The sequence below is a fragment of the Pseudophryne corroboree genome, chromosome 5 (assembly GCF_028390025.1).
Source record: "Pseudophryne corroboree isolate aPseCor3 chromosome 5, aPseCor3.hap2, whole genome shotgun sequence".
NCBI classification, from domain to species: Eukaryota; Metazoa; Chordata; class Amphibia; order Anura; family Myobatrachidae; genus Pseudophryne; species Pseudophryne corroboree.
Genome location: NC_086448.1, coordinates 604,533,239 through 604,554,760, shown reverse-complemented (window position 1 = coordinate 604,554,760; position 21,522 = coordinate 604,533,239). Strand labels below are relative to the sequence as shown.

The 21,522-nt window shown below is 43.9% G+C and overlaps 1 protein-coding gene across 3 annotated transcripts in view; it reads left to right on the top strand.

Annotated features, from left to right (window-relative positions):
• The window catches only part of GNAL (G protein subunit alpha L), a 491,912-nt gene that overhangs the window by 376,761 nt on the left and 93,629 nt on the right, over positions 1–21,522 (top strand). For all 3 annotated transcript variants that reach the window (XM_063923437.1, XM_063923440.1, XM_063923439.1), the window contains exon 5: positions 11,764–11,861. In XM_063923437.1, the coding sequence (XP_063779507.1) occupies positions 11,764–11,861 (98 nt within the window). The remainder of the gene's footprint in view (positions 1–11,763; positions 11,862–21,522) is intronic.

The following is a 21,522-nucleotide window of genomic DNA, read 5'->3' as shown; positions in this document are numbered from 1 at the left end:
AGTAACGCTTACGAGACTGGTATTATAGCCAATAGCACTCGGATATTTGCTCACATTTTCTAATAAATGTTCTAGACAAATTGTGAGAATGTGATTGTCTACAGCACCCTTCTCCAGTGTGCCAGGCCTCACAAATGTTCTCCTTTGAAGTTAAGAGGCACATTGGAACGTTGTACAAACTTAAGAACATTCCTGGTGACTTTTCTAGCTCTCCTGTTTTTCCCTCTGACCTGATATGAACTTTCATGAAGTGCCAGGGCAGGCTGTCTGACAATAAACGATTTTGTTTGTGCAGAGCTCAGTGTTGTGTTCAGTAAACTATGAACCCAGTGTTGCGGCACTGCCAGAAAGCAACACTAACACTGTGCTACCATGCTGTTTTTGCGGGGAGGGATTTTGTTGTGTATTTACCTTTTCGATTTTAGTACATTCTAAATGGAACATCACACCACTAAAGATTAATATAGTATGTAGATTCCAATTAAAACGGACGAATTGTGTTATACAGGTTGAGTATCCCTTATCCAAAATGCTTGGGACCAGAAGTATTTTGGATATCGGATTTTTCCGTATTTTGGAATAATTAGATACCATAATGAGATATCATTGTGATGGGACCTAAATCTAAGCACAGAACGCATTTATGTTTCATATACACCTTATACACACAGCAGGAAGGTCATTTAGCCAATATTTTTTGTAACTTTGTGCTTTAAACAAAGTGTGTCTACATTCACACAATTCATTTATGATTCATATACAACTTATACACACAGCCTGAAGGTCATTTAATACAATATTTTCTCTATCGTCCTAAGTGGATGCTGGGGTTCCTGAAAGGACCATGGGGAATAGCGGCTCCGCAGGAGACAGGGCACAAAAGTAAAGCTTTTACAGGTCAGGTGGTGTGTACTGGCTCCTCCCCCTATGACCCTCCTCCAGACTCCAGTTAGATTTTTGTGCCCGGCCGAGAAGGGTGCAATTCTAGGTGGCTCTCATAAAGAGCTGCTTAGAGAGTTTAGCTTAGGTTTTTTATTTTACAGTGATTCCTGCTGGCAACAGGATCACTGCAACGAGGGACAGAGGGGAGAAGAAGTGAACTCACCTGCGTGCAGGATGGATTGGCTTCTTGGCTACTGGACATGAAGCTCCAGAGGGACGATCACAGGTACAGCCTGGATGGTCACCGGAGCCACGCCGCCGGCCCCCTCACAGATGCTGAAGCAAGAAGAGGTCCAGAATCGGCGGCTGAAGACTCCTGCAGTCTTCTTAAGGTAGCGCACAGCACTGCAGCTGTGCGCCATTTTCCTCTCAGCACACTTCACACGGCAGTCACTGAGGGTGCAGGGCGCTGGGGGGGGGGGCGCCCTGGGAGGCAAATGAAAACCTTTAAAAAGGCTAAAAATACCTCACATATAGCCCCAGAGGCTATATGGAGATATTTACCCCTGCCTAAATGTACTAAATAGCGGGAGACGAGCCCGCCGGAAAAGGGGCGGGGCCTATCTCCTCAGCACACGGCGCCATTTTCTGTCACAGCTCCGCTGGTCAGGAAGGCTCCCAGGTCTCTCCCCTGCACTGCACTACAGAAACAGGGTATAACAGAGAGGGGGGGCAAAATAAATGGCAATATATTAATATAAAAGCAGCTATAAGGGAGCACTTAATCATAAGGCTATCCCTGTCATATATAGCGCTTTTTGGTGTGTGCTGGCAGACTCTCCCTCTGTCTCCCCAAAGGGCTAGTGGGTCCTGTCTTCGTATAGAGCATTCCCTGTGTGTCTGCTGTGTGTCGGTACGTGTGTGTCGACATGTATGAGGACGTTATTGGTGTGGAGGCGGAGCAATTGCCAAATATGAGGATGTCACCTTCTAGGGGGTCGACACCAGAATGGATGCCTTTATTTGTGGAATTACGGGATAGCGTCAACTCGCTTAAGCAGTCGTTTGCCGACATGAGGCGGCCGGACACTCAATTAGTGCCTGTCCAGGCGCCTCAAACACCGTCAGGGGCTGTAAAACGCCCCTTGCCTCAGTCGGTCGACACAGACCCAGACACAGGCACTGATTCCGGTGGTGAAGGTGACGAATCAACCGTATTTTCCAGTAGGGCCACACGTTATATGATTTTGGCAATAAAGGAGATGTTACATTTAGCTGATACTACAGGTACCACTAAACAGGGTATTATGTGGGGTGTGAAAAAACTACCAGTAGTTTTTACCGAATCAGAAGAATTAAATGACGTGTGTGATGAAGCGTGGGGTGCCCCGATAAAAAACTGCTAATTTCAAAGAAGTTATTGGCTTTATACCCTTTCCCGCCAGAGGTTAGGGAGCGCTGGGAAACACCTCCTAGGGTGGACAAAGCGCTAACACGCTCATCAAAACAAGTGGCGTTACCCTCTCCTGAGACGGCCGCACTTAAAGATCCATCAGATAGGAGGATGGAAAATATCCAAAAAGGTATATACACACATGCAGGTGTTATACTACGACCAGCTATTGCGACTGCCTGGATGTGCAGTGCTGGGGTAGTTTGGTCAGAGTCCCTGATCGAAAATATTGATACCCTGGACAGGGACAATATTTTACTGTCGTTAGAACAAATAAAGGATGCATTTCTTTATATGCGTGATGCACAGAGAGATATCTGCACACTGGCATCACGGGTAAGTGCTATGTCCATTTCGGCCAGAAGAGCTTTATGGACACGACAGTGGACAGGCGATGCGTAGAGGAGTTATTTGGGGGTCGGTCTATCGGATTTGGTGGCCACGGCTACGGCCGGGAAATCCACCTTTCTACCTCAAGTCACTCCCCAACTGAAAAAGGCACCGACCTTTCAACCGTAGCCCTTTCGTTCCTTTAAAAATAAGAGAGCAAAGGGCTATTCATATCTGCCACGAGGCAGAGGACGAGGGAAGAGACAGCAACAGGCAGCTCCTTCCCAGGAACAGAAGCCCTCCCCGGCTTCTACAAAAGCCTCAGCATGACGATGGGGCTTCGCAAGCGGACTCGGGGGCGGTAGGCGGTCGTCTCAAGAATTACAGCGCGCAGTGGGCTCACTCGCAGGTAAATCCCTGGATCCTGCAGATAATATCTCAGGGGTACAGGTTGAAATTAGAGACAGAGCCACCTCGCCGTTTCCTGAAGTCTGCTTTACCAACGTCCCCCTCAGAAAGGGAGACGGTTTTGGAAGCCATTCACAAGCTGTATTCTCAGCAGGTGATAGTCAAGGTACCTCTTCTACAACAAGGGAAGGGGTATTATTCCACTCTTTTTGTGGTACCGAAGCCGGATGGCTCGGTAAGGCCTATTCTAAATCTGAAGTCCTTGAACCTGTACATAAAGAAGTTCAAGTTCAAGATGGAGTCACTCAGAGCAGTGATAGCGAACCTGGAAGAAGGGGACTTTATGGTATCCTTGGACATCAAGGATGCGTATCTCCACGTTCCAATTACCCCTCACACCAGGGGTACCTCAGTTTCGTTGTACAAAACTGTCACTATCAGTTTCAGACGCTGCCGTTTGGTTTGTCCACGGCACCTCGGGTCTTTACAAAGGTAATGGCCGAGATAATATTTCTTCTTCGAAGAAAAGGCGTATTAATTATCCCATACTTGGACGATCTCCTAATAAGGGCAAGGTCCAGAGAACAGCTAGAGATGGGTTTAGCACTATCTCAAGAGGTGCTAAAGCAGCACGGATGGATTCTGAATATTCCAAAATCCCAATTAATGCCGACAACTCGTCTGCTGTTCCTGGGGATGATTCTGGACACAGTTCAGAAAAAGGTTTTTCTTCCCGAAGAAAAAGCCAAGGAGTTATCTGACCTGGTCAGGAACCTCCTAAAACCAGGAAAGGTGTCTGTACATCAATGCACAAGAGTCCTGGGAAAAAATGGTAGCTTCTTACGAAGCAATCCCTTTCGGCGGATTCCATGCAAAGGGATCTGTTGGACAAATGGTCAGGGTCGCATCTTCAGATGCACCTGCGGATAACCCTGTCGCCGAGGACAAGGGTATCCCTTCTGTGGTGGTTGCAGGAGGCTCATCTATTGGAGGGCCGCAGATTCGGCATGCAGGATTGGATCCTGGTGACCACGGAGGCCAGCCTGAGAGGCTGGGGAGCAGTCACACAGGGAAGAAATTTCCAGGGAGTGTGGTCGAGCCTGAAAAAGTCTCTTCACATAAGCATTCTGGAACTAAGAGCAATCTACAATGCTCTAAGCCAGGCGGAACCTCTGCTTCAAGGAAGACCGGTGTTGATCCAGTCGGACAACATCACGGCAGTCGCCCATGTAAACAGACAGGGCGGCACAAGAAGCAGGAGGGCAATGGCAGAAGCTGCCAGGATCCTTCGCTGGGCGGAGAATCACGTGATAGCACTGTCAGCAGTATTCATCCCGGGCGTGGACAACTGGGAAGCAGACTTCCTCAGCAGACACGACCTTCACCCGGGAGAGTGGGGACTTCATCCAGAAGTTTTCCACATGCTATTAAACCGTTGGGTAAAACCAATGGTGGACATGATGGCGTCTCGCCTCAACAAAACACTGGACAGGTATTGCGCCAGGTCAAGAGATCCGCAGGCAATAGCTGTGGACGCGCTGGTAACACCTTGGGTGTACCAGTCGGTATATGTGTTTCCTCCTCTGCCTCTCATACCAAAGGTATTGAGGATTATACGGCAAAGAGGAGTAAGACTAGTGGCTCCGGATTGGCCAAGAAGGACTTGGTACCCGGAACTTCAAGAGATGGTCACGGACGATCCGTGGCCTCTACTTCTGAGAAGGGACCTGCTTCAGCAGGGTACTTGTCTTTTTCAAGACTTACCGCGGCTGCGTTTGACGGCATGGCGTTTGAATGCCAGATCCTAAAAGGAAAAGGCATTCCAGAAGAAGTCATTCCTACCTTGATAAAGGCAAGGAAGGAAGTCACCGCGAAGCATTATCGCCGTATTTGGCGAAAATATGTTGCGTGGTGCGAGCAGCGGAGTGCTCCGATGGAGGAATTTCAACTGGGTCGTTTTCCTACATTTCCTGCAATCAGGATTGTCTATGGGTCTCAAATTGGGATCTATTAAGGTTCAAATTTCGGCCCTATCAATATTCTTCCAAAAATAATTGGCCTCAGTCCCTGAGGTCCAGATTTTTATCAAAGGAGTACTGCATATACAGCCTCCTGTGGTGCCTAAGGTGGCACCGTGGGATCTAAATGTAGTTTTAGATTTCCTCAAATCCAATTGGTTTGAACCACTAAAGAATGTGGATTTGAAATATCTCACATGGAAAGTGACTATGTTACTGGCCCTGGCTTCGGCCGGGAGAGTATCTGAACTGGCGGCTTTGTTTTATAAAAGCCCTTATTTAATTTTCCATTCGACATAGGGCAGAGCTGCGTACGCGTCCGCATTTTCTCCCTAAGGTGGTATCAGCGTTTCACCTGAACCAGCCTATTGTAGTGCCTGCGGCTACAGACGACTTGAAGGACTCCAAGTTGTTGGACGTTGTCAGAGCCTTAAAAATATACATTTAAAGGACGGCTGGAGTCAGAAAATCTGACTCGCTGTTTATACTGTATGCACCCAACAAGTTGGGTGCACCTGCTTCTAAGCAGTCGATTGCTCGTTGGATTTGTAACAAAATTCAACTTGTACATTCTGTGGCAGGCCTGCCACAGCCTAAATCTGTTAAGGCCCATTCCGCAAGGAAGGTGGGCTCATCTTGGGCGGCTGCCCGAGGGGTCTCGGCATTACAACTCTGCCGAGCAGCTACGTGGTCAGGGGAGAACACGTTTGTAAATTTTTACAAATTTGATACCCTGGCAAAGGAGGACCTGGAGTTCTCTCATTCGGTGCTGCAGAGTCATCCGCACTCTCCCGCCCGTTTGGGAGCTTTGGTATAATCCCCATGGTCCTTTCAGGAACCCCAGCATCCACTTAGGACGATAGAGAAAATAAGAATTTACTTACCGATAATTCTATTTCTCGGAGTCCGTAGTGGATGCTGGGCGCCCATCCCAAGTGCGGATTATCTGCAATACTTGTACATAGTTATTGTTAACTAATTCGGGTTATTGTTTAGGAAGCCATCTTTCAGAGGCTCCTCTGTTATCATACTGTTAACTGGGTTTAGATCACAAGTTGTACGGTGTGATTGGTGTGGCTGGTATGAGTCTTACCCGGGATTCAAAATCCTCCCTTATTGTGTACGCTCGTCCGGGCACAGTACCTAACTGGAGTCTGGAGGAGGGTCATAGGGGGAGGAGCCAGTACACACCACCTGACCTGTAAAAGCTTTACTTTTGTGCCCTGTCTCCTGCGGAGCCGCTATTCCCCATGGTCCTTTCAGGAACCCCAGCATCCACTACGGACTCCGAGAAATAGAATTATCGGTAAGTAAATTCTTATTTTTAATAACTTTGTGTATTAAACAAAGTTTGTATACATTGAGCAATCAAAAAACAAAGGTTTCACTATCTCAGTCTCAGTCAAAAAGGTCCGTATTTCGGAATATTCCGTATTTCGGAATATTTGGATATGGGATACTCAACCTGTATTGTGCCTCAATTGCCATTATGAAGTAATGTTTATTCGTATGAATGTTCCATGAAGGATTTCACAGAGCCATCTGTATGGTAGATTTAGTGGTCAACTTTTTTTTTTTCTGTTTTCAAGTCCAATGGAAAATGTGTTATGAAATGACTGTATATTTAGCATGGCTGAAAATACACTTTTACGTTAGCACATTTAGCTGTAAATAAAACATTATGTGCAAACTATTAAACTAGCACAATAGAAACTGCTAATCTCTGTAAGCATGACCAGGAGCCAAAAATAGCCCTGCTGATTTCACAGTATTCCTCCTCAATGCCCCTCTTTGGTGAGATCAGTGTATTCATTGTAAACAAGGCAAACTACAGTATCCAGTGAGCTAAATAGAGTTCTAGCACTCCATCCTATGTTGTTTTTTTAGATATTTTGTACATTATAAAGGCAGTATCTGAACATGTAAGGTTATGAATTGCAGTTTGGAAGACAGTGGGGAGACTGATCATTTTACTGCTTTGTGTGTTTTCTGATCCCTGATGTGGTTTGTATAATGGGCCTAATTCAGACCTGGTCGCAGCAGCAAAATTGTTCTCTAATGGGCAAAATCATGTGCACTGCAGGAAGGGTGGAAGTGGGGGGGGGGGGGGGGGGGGCAGATATAACATGTGCAGAGAGAGTTAGATTTGGGTTGGGTGTGTTCAAACTGAAATCTAAATTGCAGTGTAAAAATAAAGCAGTCAGTATTTACCCTGCACAGAAACAATATAACCCACCCAAATCTAACTCTCTCTGCACATATTATGTCTGCCACACCTGCAGTGCACATGGTTTTGCCCATTAGAGAATAATTTTGCTGCTGTGATCAGGTCTGAAATAGGTCCAATGGTGGTCATTCCGAGTTGTTCGCTCGTTGCCGTTTTTTTCGCAACGCAGCGATTAGGTGGAAAATGCGCATGGTACGCAGCGCGCATGCGCTAAGTAATTTAACACAAAACTTTGTAGATTTACACAAGCTCGAGCTACGTTTTTCCAACGCTCGAGTGATCGTAGTGTGATTGACAGGAAGTGGATGTTTCTGGGCGGAAACTGGCCGTTTTCAGGGAGTGTGCTAAAAAACGCAGGCGTGCCAGGTAAAAACGCAGGAGTGGCTGGAGAAAAGGGGGAGTGGCTGGCCGAACGCAGGGCGTGTTTGGGACGTCAAACCAGGAACTAAACGGACTGAGGTGATCGCAATCTAGGAGTAGGTCTGGAGCTACTCAGAAGCTGCAGGGAATTATTTAGTAGCCGTTCTGCTAATCTTTCGTTTGCAATTCTGTTAAGCTAAGATACACTCCCAGAGAGCGGCGGCCTAGCGTGTGCAATGCTGCTAAAAGCAGCTAGCGAGCGAACAACTCGGAATGAGGGCCAATGTGTGTAACCCTGACATGACATGGAATTACACATACTCTGCTGCAATTAGCAGACATACATACTGCATGCTCGCTGTCCATGCGTCACGTGTGTTTCAGATACAGTATGTCCTGATATACTTGTTTGATCTAGTGACCTCAGATCTGTCTCCTACTGACTTACGGTACATTAGTTATCCAAGGCCTAAGTAAGCGTCAACTATAAAAATATCCCAACTCCACTGTGTTTTGTTCAACTATATTCAGCTAAAGCTCATCTTTTGATTTGATTTACAAACAAAAACAAAATGAATAAAAAGAGAAAATTATATCCAAAATTAGAAGTGATGTCAAACTAGCACCGACAACTGAGTGGATGTTTTCCATGGTAAATGTTTTTTTTTTTTGTTATTAAACAAATGATCAATAAAAACTGAATTGTTGTGGTTCTTAAGATCAAAACAAAAAGCTATGCAGAAGTGACCACATTAGATGCACTGAGTGACTAAGGCTTCTCATTCTTTATTGCACTTAAATTCTCAGCATGTGTGGTGCGGTTAATACACACCAGTATACAGTATGCACTAATGTTATTACAGCCAAGTTCCTTTTTGTTCCCATTTAGCACTGGCTATGCATATGATTTTTAGACTTATTTTTTTATCAAAGGGATTGTGTGTGTTCTTTTTTTATTAGCATATTATTATTATTATTATTATTATTATTAGCATTCCAACTTCCACCTTGCTGGTGTTATTTTACCATTTGTAGCATTGTAATCATATTCAAACACAAATAAATTTGTTCATGGTTGCTATACACAATTGCTGGATGTGTCCAAGCTTTTGTTATTGGGGTGCTGCAACGGACAGGTACCGACAGTCAACCCCCATGGGAAAGCTTGGCTACGCTCCCTGGGACACTGTTAAGAGAAGAGTCGGAATAGAAAATAAGTAAAGGATAACAAGATTTGTGCTTAGAAAGGCAGAAAGTGACAGTTGGCAAAAGAGAAAGGGAGGTACCTAAGATTGGAGTAAAATGTCTGAGGAGAGTAAATTAAAAACAAGATCAGAAAGAAAGAGGAAAGTGTAAAAAGCTGCATAACCAAACAATAATGACACATGAGGTGAATAGAAAAGGGAGAAAACTGATGCTCAGTGAAAGGATTGCACAGAGACTGACAGGGCTTCTTATGGGAACATAGAAGTATGGGACTGGATGTAATGGAGTGCGAGACGACTGGAGCTCCAAGGTTCCGGCTGAACTCATACGTTTTTTTTAAGCGGCAATCCGTATACAAGGCAAGGCTGTCTTGCATTGCATTACATCAGGCCCATAGAATTTTGACGGCAGATAAGAACCACTTGGCCCATTTAGTCTGCCCATGTACATGCACACACTTATACACTAGGGTTTGTTTTGTTGGGAGTCAATAAACCTACAGTATATGTTTAGATTGTGGGAGAAAACTGGAGTACCTGGAGGAAACCCATGCAAGTATAGGGAGAATATACAAACTCCACACAGTCAGGGTCATGGTGGGAATTAATCCCATTATCTCTGTTCTGTGATGCAGTAATGCTAACCATTACACCATCCGTACTGCCAATGGAGAGAATACAGTAGTATAAGGACAAAGAAACTTACAGTAAAGCTGGGTACACACTGGACCTATGTCCGAACTAATCCCCGTCAGCCCAGAACGCCTGTACACACTGGGGCGATGTTAATGAAGGACGAAACGACCATGGGGTTCATTCCAAGTTGATAGCTCGCTAGCTACTTTTTGCAGCCGTGCGAACGCATTGTGGCCGCCCACTGGGGAGTGTATATTTGCTGTCCAAGGGCGCGATCGCACATGCAGCCGAGCAGTACAAAAATAGTTTGTGCAGTTTGAGTAGCTCAGAACTTACTCAGCCCTTGCGATCACTTCAGCCTGTCCGGTTCCGAAATTGACGTCAGACACCCGCCCTGCAAACGCTTGGACACGCCTGCGTTTTTCCAAACACTCCAGAAAACGGTCAGTTGACACCCATAAATGCCTTCTTCCTGTCAATTTCCTCGCGATTGGCTGTGCGAATGGATTCTTTGTTAAATCCATCGCCCAGCAACGATCCGCTTTGTATCCGTACGATGCGCATTGCAGTGCATACGCATGCCCAGTAGTGACCTGATCACTGCGCTATGAAAAACTGCAGAGTGCAATCAGGTCTGAATGACCCTCCCTGTTCCGTCCTTCAGTAACATCACACAGGACGCTAATGACAGACGCTGGGTTTAATGTGCAAGCACATCAATCCAAGCATCTGTCGCATGTGACTGTGGCAGCGCGCAATCCTGGGTACACACTGCGCAATGTAAGCGATTTATCGCACAAAAACGCCATTAAGATAATTTGTGTAGGGACAGTCTAAAGAGAATATTTCTGGGGTAAACATTAGCATAAGACTGTACGTACCCAAATAGAGAGAGACAGAGACCAAGACCTTAGCGCAGGTAGTGAGAGAGACCAAGACCTAAGGGGGTCATTCCGAGTTGATCGCTCGCTGCAGATTTTCGCAGCGATCAGGTAAAAAAATGGCAAAACTGCGCATGCGTGTCCTACGGGCACAAAGAGCATCGCTGCTCTGCACTGGATCTAGAGAAGATTCCATTCGCACAGCCGATCGCAAGGAGATTGACAGGAAGAGGGCGTTTATGGGTGTCAACTGACCGTTTTCTGGGAGAGTTTGGAAAAACGCAGGCGTGGCCGGGTGTTTGCTGGGCGGGTATCTGACGTCATTACCGTGTCATACATCGCAGCAATCATTGCACAGAATAAGTAACTACAGGGCTGGCCTTGTTTAGCACAAAATGTGTTTGCTGCCGCTCTGTTGCACAGGCGTTCGCACTCCTGCAAAGTGAAAATACACTCCCCCATGGGCGGCGACTATGCGTTTGCATGGCTGTTAAAAGTAGCTAGCGAGCGATCAACTCGGAATGACCCCCTTAGTGCAGTAAGGAGAGTGACCAAGATCTTAGAATGTGTAATGAGAGACAGACTGATACCTTAGCGCTAGAAAGGAGAGAGGTGAGTGAAAAAAACAAAATGCAGGCAATGCCAGGCTAAGCAGATAGTTTTCATATTTGGTTATATATTTTCAATGTTTAGTGTGCAAATGTAATATTTTTTGTCTATACAGCAGAAACTCTGCTGTGTACAGATGCCATTCATATTCAGCAAAGTGTTAGCTAATGCACTACTGTTGTGATATCCAGTATTACAGTCGATTACTGTGTTGCTAACAATATAGAACTATCCATTGTGTATTGTTTTGTCTACAACACTGAAGTACATAAACTAATGCTCTTAATTGCACAAACTACAGCAGTCCTATAAAACCCTATATAGACGGGCCGCTCGCCGCTCAGCACAACGCGATGTGTGCTGGGGGGGTGGGGGGGGGTGCGCTCATTTCACCCAATCTTGCACCAGCGATAGCGATGCGCGGGGCTGCGCATCGCTATCACTGTAGGAGATACACACGGAGCGATAATGCTTAAATTCTAAGCAATCTAGTCAGATTACTTAGAATATCGCTCCGTGAGTATCCCCCTTAAGAATAGGCCCAATATGCTGGCCAGTCCCTCTTGCACGTGTCATAGTCTTACGGACAAAGCATTAATTACATTTGGTTGGTCTCCAACAGTAGTTTGAAGAATTTTAGACTAGTAAGGAATGCTGGGTATAGTAGTCAAACAAATATTGGATTGTCATTTTATTAAATGATTTTAAAAATAGGATTGGTTTGTGTCTTAATTACTTTCTTTCTGCCTTTTAGGAGTTTTTTGAACACGCACAAAAGCTTTGGGATGATGATGGTGTGAAGGCCTGCTATGAGAGGTCAAATGAATACCAACTTATTGACTGCGCACAATAGTAAGTGGTCTCCTATTTCTGCCTCCATTTATTCTACCTCCACATGTGTGAAGCAAAGACAAAATAACTTTATACACAATAAAAATACAAATTAAAGGATTTGTCCTCTAATGTCACAGCCGTTGGAAACAAAGCAGCTTTGTGTTGTATTACAAGAATTCTGCTAAAATTTTATTCATGGTAAATGCGATGACAATTAGCAAGTAGTCTGCAGCCACAATTTTACCTCAGAAACCATAAGACTATTTTCCCCCCCAAATGTATTAAAAACTAATGTGTCATCAAAATTAGTTGGATCGTATGAATCTGTATGTGATTGACACCACAATTTTCCCACCTCACTGTAACATGGGCTTTTGTATCATTGTTTGGGCTGTGCTGTCTGCTCTATTAAACTCTGTTTGCATTACACGCCTCACATGATGACTGCGCCCCTGTCACATGCAGCCCTGTGCTTACACAATTACATGGGTGATCTGAGCACTCCATCACACATGATCAGTAGACAGATCTCCTGCCAATGTGATTCTGGTAATCTGATTGCCTGTGCGGTGTATATTCCAATGAACTGATTGGATAATAAACAGGGTACACACATATGAGCAAAATGAATGCAACAAGGTGTTCAGACTTTAGTCAAACGTAACTAAACGTAATACTATTTTTTCTTGATTTTAAGATTGTGAACTATGTTTTTCTTCTGTAATCAGGTCTTTTTTTATGTAAAAAGAGATTTAAACCTTTAATACGTTGAAACATTTGTGAACATACTGTTTTCTGTTGCACTTTATAATACATCTTTTGAAGATTGTTATTCTAAGCATTATTGGAGGAACTGGTTCTCCATGTGGTGATGATGCCAGGCTATTAAAGCCTGATTGCTTGGTTGGTATGAAGTTCATTGAAATGGTTAAGTAGGTTTAAATTCCCATTGAATAGACCCATTTAAACACTTGACATGTAGTGAACTTCTCTAGGGCAGGTTATGGGAACTTAAATCTTGTGGGAACATAAGCTTTAGACTATTTAGTTATCAGACTACTTCTTGTAAAAGTTCGATTTCTATCTTGAATTGGATGAATGAAGAAAATATTGTTCTTGGCTTTTGAACAGAAGATAGAGTGTAGCAAATACATATGAAAACACAGGTGTATGGATCTTGCTGATCTGTGCTTTATTTCAGTGGTTGTTATCGCAGAGTGCAGCTTTTTCCTGTCATGTTTTACATGCTCTGGAAAACAATATTAAACAATGACTACTGCAAAGAACCAACAGCATAGATACAGCAGACAAAACTCTGGAATTTTGCCTGCAAGCTTTAATCTACAACAGCGTACACAGCCCTTCATCTGCTCTGGTTAAGCAGGAGTAAGAATAGTATTACCATTGAATGGGCATTGCATGAAGTCTTATGTAGAACGCACATGGGTGGCTCTGAATGCCTAGCATGTACTATTCACTGAGATCTACACTAGACATTCTTAAAGGGATTGTGGACCTTTAGGTGACTTTGAGCTCTTGGGTGCGGGTTTTTTTTTTTTGGGGTGACGATAATTTCTAGGTGTCTGGCATATTCAGTTGTTTTGAGCGTGCATTGATTATCACACCAAAATGCACAGGGTATAGCCGCACAAATCAGTTAAACACATCAGGAAAAGTACCATTTGGGCACCCAAAAGCCAGACCTTTCACACATTACTGCCTACCATCTAAGGAGGCTGTGAGCAGAAATGTGGGTGCCTGTGGCACTTATGCCCAGTTGGACCAACAAATGAATTGCACAGTCAGGTGCCCATTAAAAAAATTAGATCGCCTCCATTGACTTATAAGTATTCTTCTTTAACTTATCTAAATACATTGTGTTTTCTATCAATCTATCTTATATGCTTTTCATCCGGAGATTTTTGTTTCAATCGCTGTTAATGCAGCTGTTATAAAGCCCGATAGGTCTCAATGGGAGTTAATGTGGATTTTGTTGAAAAACAGTTGCTGGCTTTAATTTTTCCATCATTTATAAATTCCCAAAACAAACCACTTTGCTCATGGGCACTCATATGTTTCTACACTGTCCCGCTTTCCTACTGTGTTTGCCACTTTTTCAGAGGTACAGGATTATTTCCCTACTTTTTCATGCACTTCACGTAGGTTGCACACTGCAGAATGAACTGTCGACAACCATGATTTGCTGTTTCTAATTGAACTTCATTCATGAAGATATCACACAAAATGAGTGGAATGTACAGGGCACGGAAGCCATGGATATTGATACCCATTTCAGATATAAAACCCTCTGCTTTCTGCCAACTTAGACCCGGGACACTGAAAATGGGTAGAAACCGAGTTTTTCTGTACTTGTCCCCATTCACACATGGGTGATTGCCCGGGTTGTCACCCTTCTAACCAGACCTGGGTCTTCGAGCTTATAGGGAGCACTTGGAGATGATGTAATTTCCAGGTGCTACTGTCCCCCCGCCAATAAGGCATGGGTCATACCTTATTGGCAGGTCACACCTTTCAGACACGAGCCAGGGCACTGACCCAGGTTGATAGTCCCGGCATAACCCTGGTTGGTTGCATGGTCACAGGACCTAGGACTGTCATCCTGGGTAGGCCCTTTCAGACATAAGCTGGAACGGGGTCGATGTGTGTTCGGGTAAAAACATCCAGGTTTTTGTCTTATGTCTGAAAGGGGTATGACTCAAACCCCCTAACTGATTTTAGAACACCAAAGCTAGAAAGCACATAACTGATTGATAAAGATTAATCAGTACATTTAGGAAAATACGCAGTGAGACGTCTATTATCCAATCAGTTAATATTGTGTGAAGATGGAGAGCTCCTTTAACTGTGATCATGGCTTTGGTAAATGATGGTATGCTGTCTACTAATAACAATTTGGTATTATTTTTGTTAAGAGTCTGACTTCCTACCACGTGTACGTACATATACCTGGAGCTATCAGAAGAACCTTACAAATCCTAAATGGAACCGTAGGTTATTTAGCTTGCTTCCAGACTTGTAGAATGCCTGATGAAAATAGTGCAGGTCTAAGGAAGATGTGTGTGTACCAGTATAGTATGTAAGAAAATACTATGTACTTCTTTGTGGAGCTCTACTTACAGTCAGTATACACCACCAGTATATAGATAGATAAGTACCTACCGATATTGTATGGTCCTTTTTCTCACGCTGCATAACATTTGGAATATAATCCCAGTATTTACTGAATTCATCTAGCTGCATATTTAAAGCTACAATATAATTTAGTGCTGTAATTTATGTGTAGTTTTATAGATGTATATATTGTATCTTCTGTTACTTTCTGCCAGTTTATTGCAGTAGTATTTGCTGTTTGTATTGGCAATGTTCTTTTGTACATAAATGTTTAATTTTTTCGTTTTATTTTTACGTTTTTGTACAGCTGTTTTCAGGAGTTATTGTAACAGTTCTTTACTATTATTAATACCAGTAAATGTAATGTACATTGTAATGACTTTTTGTCTAAAAACAGGAAGAGGTTTCTGGCTGAAAGACTAGGGTTGGGGCTTCAGAGATTAGTGTCAGGCAAGTCATATGATCGTATGGTTATTTCTTATCTAACAATCTTTCTGGAAACCTTATTTGCCTTTTATGAACTCATGACATATACTTTGCATGCGCTCAGGTTTACAGTTCTATCTAATTTAGTTGCGTAATGGTTAAACGTGCAGAAACATATACACGTTTCTTCTATTAATAGTATTGAGATTGCCAGTAGTGCACAGCAGTGATATGCACCCTGATACACATCAGGCGCATGTGGCCCTTTAACCTTCAAAAGGGCCGCGCATTACTATTATTCTCAGAAACAATTGCTTTCCTCAAAGAAATAGTCACTTAAGCTATAACAAAAAGAAACTGAGGCAAGGGAGTGGAGGCCACAGGTGAAGGCTTGGAGGGCTGCCTGTTGCTCAGCGCTGGTGGACCATGTCCAGCCTCCCAGTACTCCTGTTTTCATAACGTACCACAATGTGGATGTCAACCCCCCGTCCATGTAGACAATGTCGACATGTAATGTCGACAATGTGTCACAACGTGGACTCAGTTTGTGATGATTTTAGGGTTAGTTTAGAGCGCTGTGGGAAACAACATGGTTGACATGCCAATTGTCGGCATTCTGATGTCGTCTTGGTAAATGTTGACATTTTGAGCGTTGGTGTTTTATACCACAACCACTAAACATTACACATTTGCTGACGATGGATCATGCAAAGTAATGACCATATCTCAGCTAATAAAAGCCCTCTGCTGTATATCTGTGGGGGTCACTGCCGCAAGATATGCAAATCACCATTTCTAGGTGAATCTTGGATGTGCGCGTTTGCTGCAATGTATTTAAGTTTTATGATAAAAGCTCTCTCTCACAACCTTACATCTAGTTGTATTGGCCTCAAAGTGTTTTTTTAATGTCAGTATATATACAAAACAATGCGCCAATTGTATGATACTTGTATGTTACAAGGATAGTGCACTCTTTTTGTTAATTATCACAGATCTTAAAAATTGCCTCACAAAAAAAATAGAAATCTACATAATTTCCCTATATTGTAATGTATTACAACTGGTTGAACTCGAGAACTTTTATTTTATGTAATTTTCTATGGACTATATAATCAGTATGCTAGAACCTTTTTGTCGTAGTGGAAATAATGCTCTAGCTATGGGTGGTAAGGTCGGGAGCGTGTATTGTGTTTTTGTAACTTTTGTTGTAAAGCCAAGATAAACATAAATTGTTATCAATTGTAAAACTTGTTTGATGGACGCTTATTTTGGACCTACTTCGTTATTTTAATGCCATTGTGGCAACAGTGGTTACTGAAGACAGTGGCCATCAAAGGTCTATTTGATGATACAAGACCCGTCGCCTACATACTGGTGCAGATGTGCACAAACTGTGGGACAAGGGGCCTAATTCAGAGTTGATTGCAGCAGAAAATTTGGCAAAACCATATGCACTGCAGTGGGGGCAGATATAACATGTGCAGAGAGAGTTAGATTTGGGTGAGATGTGTTCAAACTGAAATCAAAATTGCAGTGTAAAAATAAAGCAGCCAGTATTTACCCTGCACAGAAACAAAATAACCCACCCAAATCTAACTCTCTCTGCACATATTATATCTGCCACACCTGCAGTGCACATGGTTTTGCCCAACTCCTAAAAAATGTTCTGCTGCGATCAACTCTGAATTACCCCCCAGGTCTTAGGGGGCAATTCAAATGTATTTTGATCAGAACAAATCAATTATTGCTCTGATCGGGCACTCATTGCTTTATACGCGCCCAAATAGATGGGGTTTAGCTGCAAATGTTGGCTAATCCAGTCTGAAGTTCTGATTAGGGCGCCTAAACCACGGACTGTACATACATTTCTTCTCGCACCTCAGGAGGCTGCAAGAAGAAATTACACCCCTGCGGCTAACAGTCGTCTAAACGGCGCAACAATTGTATTGCTTCCTTTTGTGCCCCCTAGTGGTAGCCGCAGGGGAAAACAATTGAATCACCCCCTGTCATTTTTGCAGTGTGCCAATGTTAACCTCGACACATCACTTCTAAAATATTTGTCCAGCAGACAAAATGTCTGCCCTTATTGTGTGTTTGTAGCAGGACATCTTGCAGGTATATAATGCCTTCAGTTTTCTAGTGAATTATTTTGTTAATCTCAAAATTTCAGTTGCTGACAGGAGACAAAAACTCTGTAGAAATCAAAGATTTCATGGACTTAGTTGCCTTATAAATCTCCTGGTCTGACTAGGTAGCACAGGCTGACTAATGCAGAACTAACATTGCAGTTTGGTAATAAAACAAATTCTTTGCATGCAGTGACTCAAGCAGAAAGCACCCTGTGTGCTAGATAAATTGCCAAGCAGCATTCCCTATTGGCTGACCTCACGTGGCTTGAAGACGGCATATAAAAAAAAAAAAGTGTCTGTAGCACTAGCTCATAAAATAACCACTACCTGTGTTCTGTCTGTTTTTGTTGCAACTAGAGAAATAACCAATGTACAGTGGTTAACTTTCAAAAATGTGTTTTGTGTGTTTAATAAATGTTGTGGAAAGTGGACAAACAAACTTACATCCCTTTTGAGTCGTTCGGCACATGTATATAATATCAGTAATATTTGCACTATACAATGCCAGTGATTCTGAGAACCGTGATTTGAAATTTCATACTCCACGTTTGTTGCTATGACACTTTTAGTTCGGCCAGAAGGGAATACAACCTGTAGATGGGTTACAAAGGATTGCATGTGTTGGAGCTGAGCTTCCAGCAAAGCAAAACAAAAACAAACTGCACCCAGGCAAACCATGTTGCACTACAAGGGGCACAAATACATTTATTTTTTTGCATGCAGGGCAGATACTATTACTGCTTGCTTTTGCATTTTGCATTAGAGTTCAGCTAGTACATGCTCCTCCCAACTCTCATTTTTTTTCTTTGCCCCCTCCCTTTTTTTTACTATTCTTTTGCTTTGCTCCCATCTGAATCAGCCCCTTTATGATTACCATTATTACTACTGCCAGGGCTGGTGCTAGGGTGTACGTCGCCCTCCTGCAAAAAGGTAGAGTCCCTTCTACACATTGTGCCAGGTAGAGCCCCTTTTACAACGCACGGTAGAGCCAGTCACACATTATTCCAGATAGAGCACCCTTTTACACACTGAGCCAGGTAGAGTTCCCTTTTACACTTTGCGCCAGGTAGAGCACCTTTTTACACATGCCACTTCCCCCAGCAGGGGGAAGTTGCAAAAATATAGGGGCCACATTATAGTACCAATTCACATTACACTGCACAGTAGTGTTCGCTAGTCACATTACACCTCATAGTAGTGTCCGCTAGTCGCATTACACAGCACAGTAGTGTCCATTAGTTACATTACACCGTATAGTAGTGTTCGCTACATTACACTGCACAGTATTGTTTGCTAGTCACATTACACGGCATAGTAGTGTCCTTTAGTCACATTACACTGCACAGTAGTGTTCGCTAGTCACATTACACCGAATAGTAGTGTGCGTTAGTCAGATTGCACAGTAGTGTCCATTAGTCACATTACACCGCATAGTAGTGTCCGTTAGTCACATTGCACAGTAGTGTCCATTAGTTACATTACACCATATAGTAGTGTTCTCTACTCGTATTACACTGCACAGTATTGTTTGCTAGTCACATTACACCGCATAGTCGTGTCCTTTAGTCACATTACACTGCACAGTAGTGTTCGCTAGTCACATTACACCGCATAGTAGTGTTCACTAGTCACATTACACCGCATAGTAGTGTGCGAGAAAAAAAGGCTGCTGACAGCGCAGCCAGGGGTCAACCTTACATAAGATGCGTCGGCAATGTAATTGCGGATGCATCAGAAGGTGGCACTACACATGCTAGGCAGCCTTGCTTTGTGCTGGGCGGCCCTGAGCATGTGCAGAGATTAACGCAGATCCGGCTGCGTATGTAGCGATCTGCGTTCATCTCTGAATGACCCCCTATGCCAGGTACAGCCGTCATTCCCTCCACAGTGCGGCCCCAGTACCTGCAGGAGGTCCCTGCTCGGGCGCTGCTCCTCCTCTCCCTTCTCCAGTTTCTCGCAGGCTCCGTTACTCCAGTGGCTCTGTAGGATGTTGTCAGTGACGAGAGGGAGGGGGCGGGTACTAATTACTTGGGCCTGGGACTGATGGAGGGGCCCCTGGTCCCCTGCACTCCCACCTTACTGGGCAGCAGCTCTCATCTTGGCAGCACAGCACATGCTGCAGTGTGCTGTGCTGTAGTGGGGCAGAGAGGTTGCTGCTAATGCTGAGCCACTGTGTGTTCCTGTATGAGTGGGTGGGGGGGGAGTGTGATCACCGTGATCACACTCCCCCCTCGAATTGACTCTGGCTGAGGGCTGGGGACCCAGGCAAAATAAAAATCCATAATAATCCAAATATAACCCCCCCGTGATTAGGCCATGTCCCCAATCCTCTAGGCAGCTTGGGGTGTGAACGGCGCTGTGTGTGTGGCCTGAGGCCACATACTGCATGCACTCTTTCTGGGGAGGGGGAGGGAGCCGCTGCCAGCGCCGCTGTCATGCAGCGTGACAGGCGCAGCGGCAGCTGGCAGCAGCAGGGATGCAGAGCAGGGAGAGGCTGAGCGCCTCTTCAGTTTGGCGCCTTCCTGCACTGCATCCCTTTGCTGAGCGGCTAACGCCGGCTCTGATTACTGCAAAGCCTTTTTTCTGCCTGTTCCTATAATAAGGAGGTATAATGAGGACAAGGTCTTTTCATTTGCATGTTTTTTGTGGGTTTTTAAATGTTTTCCCAGCTTTAGCTTGATGTACTATCTACATAGACTACAATTGGGAATAGTAACCTTTTAGCGAGTGCACACGTTTCCACTGATTGTGGTCACATACGAAAAAACATGAAAAAAACAAAATGACACCCTAAAAGCTAAAAAACAGATTGTCAGCAATTTGACACTGTCGAACCTGTTGAACTTACTGTCGACCTAATGCGTGGAGTCGACTTAATGACGGTCTGCCTAGACAATGTAGATCTTCTGTACCACACCCAGTAGTGGAGTAAGGGGGTACACACACAGCGATGTGTGCTTCTTTTCTAAGCAACCTAGTCAGATTGGTTCGAATATAGGCACACATCTCTCTGTGTGTAAGCCCCATAGTGATAGCCATGCGCTGACATGCAAGCACAATCTAGTTAGATCGCTCACTTCACCGCTGGGTGAAATGGATGCCCCCCCCCCCCCCCCTCGCTCAGCACACATCGCGCTGTGTGCTGAGCGGGGGGGGAGATGTGTGCTCAGCACACATCGGTACGTGTGTACCCTCCATTACTCTGTTGACCACATATAACAGTGCTTCGACAACATAGTAATATTTATAGGATTTGTGTGCAGACCTATGTACACAAAGGTTTCCACAGTTTGTATCTGCAGTAGCATACAGGGGGTATTCAATTGTTTGAAAAGTCAGTTTGGTGTCTGTTTTTTCTAATAGACAGTAAAAAACAGACACCCAACCGACTTTTCAAACAATTGAGTTCTCCCCATAGAATATGAATTACCTGATTCCATTTTTCCCCTTCTGCTGTGTGCACTTAGTTCCTAAAAATGGTCTATTCTGAATCCCAGAGCAAAAGATCAGTTTCTTACAGGATCGTCCTAGATCAGTGCATGAAAAAGTGAAGGACCAATGTGGGACATGACTCCTGTTCACGTGAAATGATTGTGGGCTGCACGTGACTCCCAGTAAATAAACAATTTGTGTCTCTGTAGATTGTGTCTATGATTTTGTGTCTATGTAGATAACAAGCATTGTTTGCGTCAAAACATAAACATAGTTGAGCTTAGATAAGTGCAAAAGTTCTATCCTTTTGCTTGCCTAGTTCACAGTTGATCAAAACAGTTCTATAATGTAGTGCATATGTCTATATTTATACATTGCACTGATCTTTCTTCTGAGAGTGTATTTACAATGTGTTTGCTGTGGTCAGATAATCAGAACTGGGTTTACTGTAAGTAGTGTGATCCTTTTCTGGTTAAGTAATCTAGTGGTGCTAATGTTTTTCTTACCAGAGCAGTGTAGCTTTATGTTGCTACACTCTGCTAAAGGAAAGGGATGTCGTG